At 37.8% G+C, this 15,907-nt stretch overlaps 1 protein-coding gene across 1 annotated transcript in view; it reads right to left on the reverse strand.

The window, feature by feature from the left end:
- Window positions 1–15,907, reverse strand: part of snx29 (sorting nexin 29) — a 495,640-nt gene that overhangs the window by 347,829 nt on the left and 131,904 nt on the right. Inside the window, exon 12 of the mRNA XM_043711094.1 lies at window positions 11,927–12,055. Coding sequence (XP_043567029.1) covers window positions 11,927–12,055 — 129 coding nt within the window. The remainder of the gene's footprint in view (window positions 1–11,926; window positions 12,056–15,907) is intronic.

Raw genomic sequence — 15,907 nt, forward strand, 5'->3', positions numbered from 1 at the left:
CTGTGAGGCAGCAGTGCTAACCACTGTGCCACCGTGCCGCCCACTATTGCCGCCCAATAGTGTTATTAAGAAACCTGATCGATTGACTTGATGTTGAATAGTAATAATAGTAAAGATACTTAACTGGGTATCTTGATAAAGATAAAAACATTTTTCCGAGTTGTGCTGTGACCCATGGAATTATAGGACTTTTCTGAGGTGGACAATCATACCCATTAGCAAGTGGTTGCTGATGACAAGGAGTTGGAAGAAAGAACATTCTACTCCAGCCCAATTGGTAACAAACCCTACAACTCTACTCATCATCCCTGAATAGGGGCATCTGCCCTTAATTGTTAAGTGGTAATGCCATCTGCAAGTGCATATCTGAAAACCTCTGGTGGTAATCATCCTGCTCTGCTTTGAGGTTGCCTAATGGTCAAACAGCCAGCTGACTTTTAAACACTGAGCAGCGCAATTAGACTCTTGCTCAATTCCTGTCAGACTAAATGTTATTTACAGAACCTTCTATTACATGCGAGTTTTAAAAAATTTGGATTATTAGTCTGACTTGTCATTCCATATCCCACTGGCCTGTGATCTCACTAATCTCTTGGCATCCTGGTGTAGATCTGCTTTATATGAAAAATACGAATGCAAATTATGGTGACAGCACAAAATAAGGTCAAAGATAATTGAATTCAATTGGGTTTGCAACAAAACAATGTGCAAAGCTTCAGCCCTTGAGTGTTCTTCTGTCCAGAAAGATAACAGTTGTTAACTGCATGATATGAAGGTCAGGATTCGGTCTTCCCGAGAAACAGCAACAATAACCCAAATACATTATGCATTACATTTATGAGGAAAAAGTACATTAACCATTGAAGGCTAGGCTTTGAAACTAAGTCAATTCATTCTAAGGCCAGAACAGCTTTTCTGCTATTACAGTCATAATTATTCAGGGCACATTATTTCATCAAACTTCTGTCTTCTAACTCAAGCAGTTCAAAAACCATTTAAGCACAGCTGTGCTGTATTTTTGTTCTGACAGTCATTTGAAGAATCCAAAGAGCGTATTGATTGTTGTAGAATGCTGCAATAGAAAGCTGTTCAATTTTTGCCACTTATCTAGCTATCAAACACTTAGTTTGTCAGGTACACAGACGATGCATAGTGTAGCGTGTCCATTTGTTAGTAATATGTAAATAAAGTTATATGATAATGTCTGCTGTTATAATTTAATTATTCTTCACTGGCATTTTCAAGAGAACAAACAGCTAGCTTTATGCTGTTAGAATAAACGTTTTAAGATGCCCTACATTAAAACCTAGTCCTCAAAATGAAAAAAAATGAAAATAGCAGTCAGTATTAAAGAATAAAATAGGATTTTCCATTCCAGAACAGAGCATCTCCATCCTAGCACTGTCAGGTCACATCTACTATGTTCTAGGTGCTCAGTAAATCTTTCCACTCCAGCCTGATATGTGTCAATCTCAATCCTGATGGCATCAGTTTGATTTTTCATGAAATTTGGACACCTCACTCTGTACGCCTCCTGAGTAACATTGCAATATACTGCATCATCATAATTACTCAATGCTGTTCATTTACATCAGCCACCAATTGTATGTACCCGTCCAAATGAATTTCACAGAGGGTCCTTCTAGTCAGAGGATTAGAAAAAACTTAGCTTTTCAGCATATATTGAATTCAAAGTATGATCCTGCAAGCAAAAGGACATTATATCCAATAGGATCAGCCAGTACTATGCCAAACAGAAACACTTCCTGATAATTCAGTTTACTTACAATTTTTATTGAAAAAAAGCTAGTCACAAGTCAGATTAGCATTATCCAGAAATAAATCTCTGATCACTGTGATGACTAGATAACATGGCAACGCAAAGAAATGCACCAATAAAAAGATATACTGTGAAAATTATAAACTTTGCTGATAGAAAGTGCAGTTAAGTAACAGACAACACAGAATGTCCTGTGTAAGCTTCTCTTTTTCAATGCATTCTTAATGAAATTTTAGTCTTTAGCAAAATTTCTAAGGTTCAAAATAAAACATTAAAAACAATCACAAAAAAATTATGGAGAAATTGCTGAAGCCATTAAGAAATTATTTCTTATGGTTCTGTAGGTTGGGTGTGTCATAAGGCCCAGTGAATTCATTCACTTTCAAATAAAGATACAGGATTAATTTTTATGGGCCAGTTAGCATAACACTTTGAGCAGGAAAAACAATTTAATCTTTAGTTAGAAATGAAATTCTTATGGAGGAAATACAACAGATGTTACATAAATAAGCTTTAAGAAAGTCTTTAACAAGGTACCATACAAAAGATTATTAAAAAATTGAGAGGTATCATATGAAAAGAAGGTAACAAATTGAAATAAAAACTATCTAGAAAGAGGAAAGAGATTGAAGGGTTAAGGATAGTTTCTAAAAGCAACTGACAATTTAATGATATTGCTTCCGAATTGCTTCTGTTCACAACATATCCTTGCTAATAGGTGGAATTAGCTAGGATTGTTAATGGAATCAATGATACTGGCAGAACTGGAGGATGACATTTAGCCCATTTCGCTCTCATTTCTTATCCGTAATCCTGAAAGTTTCTCATTCCAAAGTTCTTTTCCGACTTCTCTTTAAAATGATTTACAGAATTATCTTCCACCACCTTTTCAGAACTTTCCATATCTTCACAACTCTGGGTGGAATATTTCATCCTCGTCTCTCTTTTCAGACCTTTCATTAATGACTTCAAATCTATAATCTCTAATCTGTTTCCTGGCACTATGCTAATTGTGTATCCAAACCACCATTTGCCCTTAGTTACATAGGTTTTCATCTTCTTAACTAGTCTCAAGTGGCACTTTGGCGAATGCCTTCCAAAAGTTCATGCATATAAAATCAACTGCACTATCTTCTCCATTACCACATCAAAGAATTCCATTAAATTAGTCAGACACATTGTTCCTTTAAAAATCCATGTTCTTGATTAACCCATGTCTGTCCAAATAAAAGTTAATTTGCTCCCGATAATGGTTTCTACTCATTTATTGACTACTGAAATTAGGCTGACTCATCCGTAATTCCCTGGTTTCCATCTCTCAACTGGTAGTAGATTATAAGCAAGCCACTGTTCTCTAGGACTACTTTTGTATTCAATTTGGATTGAAAGATTGAATATCACTGCTATTTCAAAGTTTGTTCCTTTCAGCAACCTAGAATGTATTCCATTTGAACAAGGTGGGTTCACTAAGTCTCAGTAATGTGAATAATTTAATAAGGTTCCACATGGCTGCTCTGGAAGGTTAGATCACATGGAATCCAGGGGGGTGCTCACAAATTGGATACACAATTGGCTTGATGGTAGGAAACAGAGGGTAATGGTAAAAGGATGCTTGTAGGACTGGAAACCTGTGACTAATGGCGTGCCTCAGGGGTCAGTGATAGACCCATTGCTGTTTGTTATCTATATCAAAGATTTGGATGAGAATGTACAAGCCATGATTAGTAAGTTTGCAGATGACATCAAAATAGGTGGTATTGTGGATAGTGAGGAAGCTTATTAGAAATTGCAACTGGACCTTGATCAGCTGAGGAAGAAATCTCAAATGGAGTTTAATATAGATAAGTGCGAGGTCTTGCATTTTGGAAAGTCAGATCAAGGTAAGAGTTTTGTGGTGCATGGTAGGGCCTTAAGGAATGTAGTAGAACAGAGGGACCTTGCAGTTCAGATGCATGTTCTCTGAAAATGGAGTCACAGGTAGACATGGTAGCAACAGCGACTTTTAACACACTGGCCTTCATCAGTCAGGGCATGGAGTAAAGAAGTCAGGAAGTTATGTTGCAGTTGTACAGGACATTGGCGAGGCTATGCTTGGAATATTGTGTTCAGGTTTGGTCACCTTGCCATAGGAAGGATATTATTAAACTGGAAAGAGTACAGAAACAATTTACAAGGAGTTTGCCAGGACTCAAGAGATGGGGTTACAGGGAGAGGTTGAACAAGCTAGGTCTTTTTTCTTTAGAGCGTAGGAAAGTGAGGCGGGATCTCTTAGAAGTGCATAAGATCATGAGAGGCATGGATAGGGTGAATGCACTCAGCCTTTTTCCCACGGTTGGGAAATCAAGGACTGCAGGGCATCAGTTTAAATTAAGAGGGGAAAGAATAAATGGGAACCTGAGGGGCAACTTTTTTTTTTACATAGAAGTTGGTACACATTTGGAATGAGCTGTCAGCGGAAGTGGTTGAGATAGGTACATTAACAATATTTATTTGGACAATACATGGATAGGAAACATTTAGAAGGATACGGGCCAAGTTCGGAGAAATGGGGTTAGTGTTGATGGACATTTTGGTCAGCATGAACCAGTTTGGGCCAAAGGGTCTGTTTCCATGCTATAGGACTCTATGACTACAACTGCAGTGGAGTGTCACAACCATCAGTCTCAAAGTCCCAATTATTGACTGTGTATATTAATGATTTGGAGGAGGATGCTGATGATAGGGAAATAAGTGGGAGGACATGTCCTGCTGAGGACATAAAGAATCTGTCAGGAGATATAGCTAAATTCGGTGAGTTAGCAAACATTTGGAGGATGGAGTTTAATGTAGGAAAGTGTACAATCATGCACTTTGCTATGAAGAAACAAAGGGCAGATGATTATTTGTTTGGAGGGAGACACGAAAAAGGTGCAGCAGGTTCTGGTGTTCTTGTGCATGAAATACAAAAGTTAGCATGTAGATGCAGCAAGTAATTAAGAAGGTAATTGGAATTTTGGCCTTGATCGTTAGGGAATTCAAGTTCAAAAACAGGAAGCTTGTTACAAATGCAAGGTGTTTTGAGGACCATAGTGGACAATTTTGGTACCCATATTTTTAAAAATCATATACTGGCATTAGAGGCAGTTCAAAAAGATTCAGTAAACTAATTCCAGGGATTGATATATCAAAAACAGCTAAACAAGTCAGGCTTTTAGTCATTGTAGTTTACAAGAATGAGGACTGATCTCATTGAAACATACAAGATTCTGTGGGGTGGTTGGCAGGATAGATGTTGAGAAGAAATTTTCTCTAGTGAATAAAATGTTCTTACCAGTGGGATAATGTTGAACTAGACAACAGAATTATAGAATAAGGGGACACTAACTTAAAAGTACGATGCAAAGGATTTTCTTCTCTCAGAGGGCAGCAAATAATTGAAATTTTCAATCCTTGGAAAGTTATGGAGGTTAGAACATCAAAGGTATTTAAAGAGGGTATTTAAAGAGTTGATGTTAATGCTAAGCTGATATGAAAAAGGTGTTGAGTATTACAGCGATCATCTGTGATTTTACTGAACGGACGGACAGTCTGAATGGCTGATTCCTGCTCCTATTTCTTATATTTGCTTCCCATACCAAGTTACACACATCCATTACCAAATCCTTCCGCAGACTTTCCATATCTCAATGTCCTAAAACCTGATTTAAAACTCTGATCTTCCTTGTTCCCTTAAGTCCCCTAAATTGCTTTGCCTCCAACTTTCTCATCTTCTCTAGATCTACTTATTTCTTTAATGATCATATGAAACATTTTTAAAGTGAATTCATTTCAGCTATTAAACTAAGTATTCTTCATTGTGTCATATTATCATCCAATTAACATGAGCAAAGTAAGCAATCCAATCAAGCAAACCATTACACCTTTCAAAGCATGACAGCACACTCTCTGCTTCCTCACTCATGATAAATTGAGCAGGCATGCATAACCATCACAGTGTCTCATGACCTACACAGTCTAAGAAACAAATGCATGCTAAGACTACATTTTCTGGTGCTCAGAAAAATCTGGTGCTTAAATGGTACCATTAAAACAACTTCCATCATCCATTGTATTCTGATAAGCCAGGCAGTCCAAAATAATACCAAATGTCTTTTTGTACCCCAACCCCTTCCCTCCTCACGACTGTTTCAGCGAACATCTCTGGGTCACCCACACCCAACAATCCCATCGTCACATGGCTGAACACTTCAACTCCCCCTCCCACTCCGTCAAGGACATGCAGGTCCGAGGCGTCCTTCACCGCCAAACCGTTACCACCTGACAACAGGAGGAAGAATGCCTCATATTCCACCTTGGGACCCTGCAACCACACAGGATAAATGTGGATTTCAACAGCTTCCTCATTTCCTCACCCCCGACATTATCCCAGTGCCAAGCCTCCAAATAGGCTCCGCCCTCTGGACCTGTCCATCACTCTGTCCTCTGACCTATCACCTTCTCCCCCACCGTCATCCACCTATTGCTTTCTCAGCTACCTTACCCCCAACCCCACCCCCTCCCATTTATCTCTCAGCCCCAACCAACTAGCCTCATTCCTGATGATGGGCATATGCCCGAAACATCAATTCTCCTGCTCCTCGGATATTGCCTGTCCTGCTGTGTCATTCCATCAACACACTCTCGACTCTGATCTCCAGCATCTGCAGGCCTCACCTTCTCCTTCCCAACATTAAAATTAAAACAAACCAACAATAACCAGGTCTCTCATTTTCCTTAAAAACAGCTTACTCCAATTATCAGTTAGTATAACAATGAGGTCAGATATGTTGGAAAAGGTGACAGTGAAGTAGAAAATCAATTTGATCTTCATTTCTGAATAATTTCATAATGTCAAATAAATGCGATAGTTCATCAGAATGTCACGCTTGTCAGTTTTTGAATGACAGTCTTGAACACTGTGTATACAGATTTTATCAGTCATGCTATGTTAATGGTATACGATGGTATTCATATTTAACAATTTCAAGACCAAATCTGAGAAATAAATTTGATAGTCACTCATCTTGTTAAGATTTTATCAGACTTAATCTATTTATATGGGTGATCTATCCAATATTAAAATTCTAATATAGGACAAACAACAGTCAATACATCAATGTAGACTTAAAGTTATTGAAAGCTGTTTCATTAAAATTTCATTATTATAATTTCTGAATCTAAACAAGAGTATTTGAAATTAGTGAGTTTTGAGAAGATTTGTTGCTCAGGTTGAAGTTCTGGATGTAAGTTTGCTCGCTGAACTGGAAGGTTCATTTTCAGACATTTCGTCACCATACTAGGTGCACTGGACAACAAAATTGGATAAACAGGCAGAAAACTAGCCACCAGGATACATGAACGTCAACTCGCCACAAAAAGACATAACCCACTCTCACTAGTATCTTTACATACAGGTGAGGAAGGAAATCACTTCGACTGGGACAATGCATCCATCTTTGGACAAGCCAAACAGGGACATGCACAAGAATTCCTAGAAGCATGGCACTCCAACCAGAACTCTAACAACAAACACATTGACTTGGATCTCAGTTACCACCCTCTGAGAAAAAGAACAGGAACTGACATCACCACAGGGAATCACATCACCAACCTCCTTCAAGGAAACCTAAACCAAAATATATAAATAGAAAGCAGGCCATACCACCAGTGTTTCACCAGAGGCTCGCTGAAGATATTACCTAGTATGGTGATGAAACTTCTGAAAATCAACCTTCTAGCTCAGCGAGCAAACTTACATCCAGTGTTTGAAATTTTACACGTTCACAGATGACAGCAAAGAAAAGACAGATATCAACAGGAACAGACATGCACTCCAACACAACTGATGATGAAAAAAATACTAATAGCCAGAGAAAATGAAATATTTCTACATGAAGCAGATGTCCACCCAAAAAATCATGCCAGTAACCAAAGAAGGGTGGACCTGAAGCAAGCAACTGCTAACTTTGCAAGAAGAAATGAATGAAAAAGGTAAACTGACTTAAGTCACAGCTGTGACTGTGGTAAGCTACACCTAGCCGTGTTCCTGACAGGTAGAAAGGCAAAAAGGCCACATTTTCCATTCCTGATAGGTAACCAATGGTACGCTAATGGAAGTATGTGAGTGTGAACTTGGTAAGTTGTAAAATTTTGCATAAAATATTATTCACCATGACTGACTTTGTAGATTCAGCTGTGCAAACTTAGCAAAATTTTGGTTTTAGTTTTGTAATTTGTTTTCAATTTTCCCCATTTTCCAAAGCATTGATTCCCTGCTGATGATGCAGTTTCAGTCCAGCCCTTCCTTATATATAAGCCAGAACATTATATACCAGCAAGCTATTTGGCCACAAGATGGGAACAGAGTCAAATCCAGACTATTCTCATCTGATATTCACACACTCTCATACTTCCATTGGAGTACCATTGTTTACCTATCAGGAATGGAAAATGTGACCTTTTCACCTTTCTACCTGTAAGGAACACAACTAAGTGTAGCTTACCACAGTCACAGCTGTGACTTAAGTAACTAAACAGAGACGAAAGATCCAAATATTTAATTTGTATGACTGACATAGTTGCTCAACTAACTTCCTGAACCATTGGCAGCAAGTATTACAATAAGTAAAATAACATTAGTTTACATTTCCAAACAATTCAACTGATTCTAGATATCTCATGCATTTCAAAAGTTTACCAAGTAACATGGCATTTGTAACATTTCATTGTTTTCGTTACTTTAATGGTGCTAGCTCCTTTGGAAGTGAAAGTAGCAGAAATAACTGCATGAAATAAAGCTGAAGTCTCCCAGGTGTTGTCAATACTAAAACAATTTTTCCAAATCAGCTACAACCATTTTGAGGCTGTAGTTAAGTAAAACATTTACAAGGTTTTAAAAACATTAGGCAGGAACAAAGAAACAGAAATGTTTTACAGCACAAAGTATTTTTGCTTCTTACAAAGTTCTTTAAACAAGATTACATTAACATAGGACTCATGCAGTCTCTATCTCTCAAAAAACCTGAGTGGTTCACCACACATTATTCATCATCGATAACATTGCAGACATATCGCTAACAAATACATCTATGTAAAACACCAACACATATCTCATACGCAAACTGCAACTAATGGAATAGATCTTTTTCCATTAGAGATACATCAGGGAAATAATTACATTTTGTAAGATGATTGCATCAATGCTTTCCCTAATACAAATTTCAATGATATGTATTTTATAGACACACATATATGCATAAAATTATCTAAACAGTGCGTATAACTGTGCATTTAAAAATCCTGTCAATCGTTGACAGCATTACATTACTGAGAAACTGTTATTTTACAAAGATCACAGCAGCAGTTTCACCAACTGTGCAATATCTACCAGTTTTTTTTATTTTGACTAATGTTTTTTTCAGGACACTTTCCTCTGGTGTTAATAGAAATCATGACAAAATTAGTAGCACTAATTAACAGCTCTGCAGAATAACACTTCTCCCCCAAATTTGAAAATCCTACATTTTAAAACTACTAATTGCATTAGTTAAGCAGCTGAAAGATTCACAGATTGTGGTTATTTTGCAATCGAGACAAAAAAAACCATGTTGTTCAACTGTTAAATAAAAGAACTTTTATGTGCAGTCAAATCTTTCATTAGTATGTGTCCTGTCTGTACTATGGCTTTCTGTGTTCACAAACTGTGTGACAAAACTTTCCAATAATGAGGAATGTTTATGTGAAATTAAATTCTAAGTTCAGAATCTGGCCAGCTCGTGTCCACAATATTTTCAAAATACTTACTGAAAGGTTTTTCAATGACCTGTCACAAACATGAGATGATCTTATAATATTGTGTCCTTAAGGTAAAATGCAGGGGTCATATGACCTGTTGTGATCTCTGCCTGACCGCAAACCAGCATTGTTAGATTGTTAGACACTAACAGGGACTCAAACCGTGTTCCTGGAAAGAAGGCGTAAAGTGTTTATGCTTAAAGATAACGTTGCAGCTTGTATGCTAACAGTGCACAGATTCTAAGTCTCCAAAGTCACAGGAAAATACCTAGAATATTCGGTTCTAAATATTTCTGCCTTAAATTGTCCATTAAGTTCCAAGGTGACAGAGAGTTGGGCTCTCAAGGATTGCTAATCAGCATCTTTACCTAGATATAGTGACAATGCAAATCACATGGACCCTATGAAAGACTTTGAGATGGATAGGGTACAGAGGAAGGCACTGTGATTTCATGTTATCAGAATAATAGTACTAGTAATAAGTTAGCCTGTCAAGGTTCAGAAGAGAGAAAGCAACTAGAAGACAAAGATTTCTGATGTCCATCGTGCAGTAATGTGGGTGGAAACATATACTTCAATTGACAAGCCCAAATTCATATGGAGTTCAAACCAGGCTAGAAGATTTGCCTAGCTTCAGCTGTAGAGAGAACTACCAAAAAATTCTGAATGAAAGTCGGTGCTAATAGTTATCAGGAAGGAAAAGACTGGAAGGAAACCCTTGGGGACTAAGAGTCAGTTTGGCCTGGTGTGGGAAGAATGAAACTTTAATTAAAGGACCATATCATGTATGCCTGTGGCTAGGTTTTCTGAGTTATGCTGGGAGCTTAGTTTCCATAGTTTAAAGTGTAAGTTACCTACAAAAATAGTGCCTATATAATGCTTTCTCATTGTTTGTTCCAGTAAATGTGTTCAAAGATGAAATCTTGTATCATTCATTCAGCTTTCAGCTGAAAGTGCACTTTTTTTTTAAGTTATTAGCCTCTAACTGGATTGCAAAAATCACTTTGTTCTCAGAAACTGAAATGGTTGAAAAAACTGAACTGAACTCAAACTAACAACTAGAACAAACTGAATCAAAACAAATTTCTATTTTAATTAAACAATCTTCTGTACCTTTAATATCCTGATTTACAGATTTTATGTAAAGACCACAGCTTCTGCCAAACGCCTGAATTCAAAGTTATCATTTCCCAACTCTGACACTAAGATAAATTTGAATTATATATTCGAGACGTGCAGTACATTTAATTTTCCAGGATGCATCAGTACAAGCCAGAAAAAATGATAATATATTTTACCCAGCTTCTAGTAGTTTTTAGTCATGCTTTTTGAAAAGTACTTGAAAGCCAAATTTCAAACACTTCACTATCATACACGTTGAGTGTTTTGTTTTGTGTTCTATAAATTTCAAGAGCAGGGAGTGAGATGTAGAATTTATTTTATCTTAATGCAATATTGTTTGAATTTCAAAAATGTAATTAAAGATTAACTAATCACCTAATGTCATCAGTTCAGGAAAAATAGTCAAAGCTTACACCTGGAGATAGAAACTCTGATATTCAATGTTAACCCTAGGCTAAGAAATTGTAAATCTGATATTGATAAAGTCAGGGGAGAGCTCAGGGTCTTTACAGAATTGCTTGTGAGCCAGAAGGAGAAGTTACTTCCCCTGAGAACCAAAACCATTCCCAAACCTCCACCATCCACAGGGTCACAGGTCAGAACCTACTGTGCTCTGCTCCAAAGACATCCCGGCCCAACTGCAAACTTGTCAATCAAGATGAAGTTGGGAAACTAACTAATAGAAAATATGCATACATTGGAGCAAAAATTTCCAGAAACTTTCTCATTTGAATCTTGACAACCTGTGCTTATTAATGGCCAGGCCTCACTGTATCCAAGTTTGCAAGTATATCTTGATTTACTTTCTGAACTTTACCAAATGTTTTTGGCTCAATTATGAATGACAACAGTAAATGCGTAACCAGTGCAGTTTATCATATGTGAAGTTGACATGTGTTTTCTCTCTCAAGAACATGACAACAACGAATATGATGAACAGGAGAACACAAGGGGGCTTGTCTACATTTTGTAGATTGTCGAATTCTTTTAACTCAAGTATTTTAATTCATTAGTAAATTTACTATGAGGCAACACTTGTTCTTTTCCACCTTCTACATTTAATAAGATTACACGTGTATGCCAAAAACTGAAAAAGTAAACACAATCTCAGAAGATACTTTGGCATCTGACACTTTACCCTTCATAGAATGATGCCCAAAGTCCATCCTCCCTTTCCACAAGTACTGTCCCAGGCTAGTTCACCCCTCCTACCTTGCCAATGCCTGAATTTTGGCAGCATATCGTTCATCTTGCTCTTGTAGTTTTTTTTTCTGGTTGTCAATTTCTTGCCTGAGTGCTGCAGAATGTTCCATCTCACCATCAAGTAAGTTTCGCAGTGATCTGGAAAAAAAGGTGTTCCACCTGTTACACTAGACCAATGAAGAAATCTAGTGCTCCAAGTGCAAGCTACAGAAGTTCTAAAATACCATACAATTTATCTAAATGATGGAAGTCCTCAGCATTATGCCATTTACACATTATACAACATTATATTATTACAATAATAGTACTTTTTAAGATATTCTACACACCTTAAGGAAATATTCTCCACAGGCTGAATTAACCACACTAAATTGCTATGATCCCCTCACCAGGCTTTCTTGGCAGTGAGGAAATACAACTCAAAATTATTTATCTGGCGGTCTGCAGCATTTCTTCCAGAAAACTGAGAATTACAATTTTCATCTATTAAGAGAATGCGAAATATAAACTCCATCTGAATTTCTCCCTGGATAATCTTCCATCTATCAGCCTGTAAACTGAGAACTATTCACTCTTGGCAAAATAGCTCCATCACCACTGTCTAACCTTTTCAGTCTGCATTCACCATCCTCCAATCCCCTCTAAACCTTCCTACACTTGAATAACGCCATCTCTGACGCCCTCTCTTATCCTGTGCTCTTGATCAACAGCGAGGTTTTCTCCAACTTCCTCTTTGCAGTCCTCATCACTCACATCTCCTACCTTCTTTCAAAATCACTCTTTTTAGTGTTCAGCTCTGATAAAAGGTTCTCCCCATTCACTTTTGGTTGAATTTTCAAATTACTGACAACAGAGATATTGACCACAGTACTTTTGAAATTCTTAATTTGCTGAAATTGTAGTTTATATGACTTAACATGCTCTTTTTCTCTTGGATGACCTCAGAATGTGGTGCCATTTTGGGGAGAGTTTGATCATTGAGCTACATCCGGCAATGGATGGTTAGGCCAAATGTGTCATGAATGCTTAAGTTACAGACTTAGAAAGTCATGTTCGGAGTATATCAGGGATCAATAGGTATTAAAGGCCACGATTAATTTACTAAACATAGGAATTAGCAGCGGGAGTCTCAGCTTTTTCCCAAAACAAAAGGGTAAATTATTACTTAAAAGGAAAACAGTTCAAAATGTGTCAGTGCATCTGGGCATCTTTGTGCATGAATTGCAGAAAGTGTAGAAACAGGTGCAGCATGTAATAAGACAGGCAAAAGGAATTCTGTCATTTATTGCAAAAGGACTGGATTTAAAAAGTAAAGAAGTGTTCTTAGAATTATATAAGGCATTGGTGAGACCACACCTGGAATATTGGGACCAGTTTTGGTCTCCTTACTTGAGGAAAGATGTAGTGGCACTGGAGGCAGTTCAGAGGAAATTCACCAGGTTGATTCCAGAGATGAAAGGGCTATCAAACGAACAGCGGTTGAATAACTTGGGCTTATACTCACTGGAGTTTAGAAGAATGAAGGGAAGATCTAAGTTAGGTAGCTAAAATACTAAAGGGGTCTGATAAGATGAATGTTGAACAAATGTTCCCCCTTCTGGGACAGTCTCAAACAAGAGGTTATAGGTATTGAGTGAGAGGAGGTAGGTTCAAACTGAAATAAGGAGAAACTACTACAGGTCATTCTTCTGTAACATGTGGTTCATTAACGGAAATTCACTGTCATGCAATTGATGAATTGGGGACACTGTTTCTAAAACACAAACTTTTAAAATGTGTGTTGGCTGTAATGCTATTATATCGCCAACACTTTAAGCGCTGTTTCTAAAGCACAATTTTTCTATCATGCAGGGTTGCACAAGAACACAACCATTGCATTATAGAAGAACTACCCAGAGGGTAGTGAATCTCTGGAACTCACGGTGCCAGAATGTAGTGGAGGTAGAATCAACCTACAGACTCAAGAAAGAAATGAGTATGTTCTGATGAAAAGGCAGATAATGGGCTATAGGGAGCAGACAGGAAAGTGGAGTTGAGACCAGGATAAGATTAGCCATGTTAATGTTAAATGGCAGAGCAGGCTCGAAGGGTTGAATTGTCTACTCCCGCTGCTAATTCCTATGTTTAGTAAATTAATCGTGGCCTTTAATACCTATTGATCCCTGATATACTCCGATCATGACTTTCTAAGTCTGTAACTTAAGCATTCATGACACATTTGGCCTAACCATCCATTGCTGGATGTAGCTCAATGATCAAACTCTCCCCAACCAAAATGGCACACATTCTGAGGTCATCCAAGAGAAAAAGAGCATGTTAAGTCATATAAACTACAGCAGAATGACCCCTGAATACCTTCCATTGTCACTTTCACCCTCACCTCCAGCAAGTGTGATAGATTTTTTTTTACCATCAACATAGAGATCACCCACTCAGCTGAATCCACCACTTCTCCCAACCTGCTGTTTGTAGTTACTCCATACAGGAGATCTGCTGTCACAGGACAACTTACTCAACTGCTTAGGTCATTCTGACACATCCACTGTAGCTGATCTGTGACAACTCTATCACATCTGTCATTCAACAACACTGATATCAGTGCCCATCCTTCTGCTGTCCTACACTTTACAACTTTCTAGAAGAGATAGCTGTAGCTTTTTAGCTCTGAACAAAATAATGACATTTTCTTTTCTGGATGTCACTTCTTGACATTCTTCTCTTGCAATTTTAAGTAGCTCCTCTTTTGTCTTGAGGTCTGTACTGTATATAGAACTTTTAACATTTTATCTTAGTTCACCTTATACAGGCCTCTATATTTCTTCCACAGATCTTATTGTCCAAGCTCCCGAGACACAGAGCAAAGTGGATAATATGTATTACCTTAAATTTCTCCAACTGAAACCAAATCTTGCTCAGTGTACACTCGCTTCTGACCTTAATTCCCATTTCTCATTTGTCCCCGTCTGCCCCTTGATATCACCACATTGTATTTTCTGCTCCTCCAACTATTCCCACAAAACTGCTGGCCAGCCAAGTTCCATTCCTAAACACGTAGTGATATAATAAATTCACCCCAGCAAACCACAAAATGCACCTTCACAGCACCTAAAACATAGCAAACTATTCCAAGTTTAATTAGGGTCCTGATAAGGAGCAGGCTATTGAAACAAAAACTGACAACACTAATGAAGGTGCAATCAGAACAGTAGATGAAATGCTAGGTTAGCAGGTTTTAAAAAACATTTTAAAGCAATGAAGAGAGTTAGAATGACAAAGAAGCTCAGGAAGGGCCTTCTAGAATTAGGGCCTAAGTGGTTGAATGCATGACCACCAACTGTGAGCCAAATAGTTGGGGCAGACGCAACAGTCCAGGATTGCAGAAAGGGATAATTTGAAACTAATTTCCACTTTAAATAAAACCAAACTAAAAATTAGAATGCCCTAAAAGTTTCAGTGGGTAAACACGTTGCTGACCTGGTATGGTAATGGTGAATATAGACTAGGGAAATCCCAGGTTTGAACCCTTATCTGAACTGAATTAGATCATCGCATCTGAGATGGCAGTAGGCAACACAGATGCTTTCATTGGCTCAAAGGCTACAAGGTAAAAAGCAGAAAAAAAATCAGTATTCCAATTCTCATTTCCTGTCTAGTAAACCTTGCTAAAATAGAACTCCTATTGGATTACACAGGCTTACACAGAGTCTTTCAGATTTGAAACAGGCCATTCAGTCCAACCAATCACTGCCAGCATTAGTGCACCACACAAGCCTTTTTCTCAATGCCAATTATATAACCCAGCTGGGGAAGGCAAAAACCATCATGGGAGGTGAAAGCATAGAGATAATGTCACTCGGCTAGTAATCTAGAGGCCCAGGTTTGGAGGCCATATTCAAATCCCACATCCCACCTCAGCAGCTCGCTGAATTTACATTCAATTAATAAATTTGAACAATAAAACTATTCTCAGGTTGGTGATCATGAAACTAT

This window comes from Chiloscyllium plagiosum, chromosome 21 (genome assembly GCF_004010195.1).
Source record: "Chiloscyllium plagiosum isolate BGI_BamShark_2017 chromosome 21, ASM401019v2, whole genome shotgun sequence".
Lineage (NCBI taxonomy): Eukaryota > Metazoa > Chordata > Chondrichthyes > Orectolobiformes > Hemiscylliidae > Chiloscyllium > Chiloscyllium plagiosum.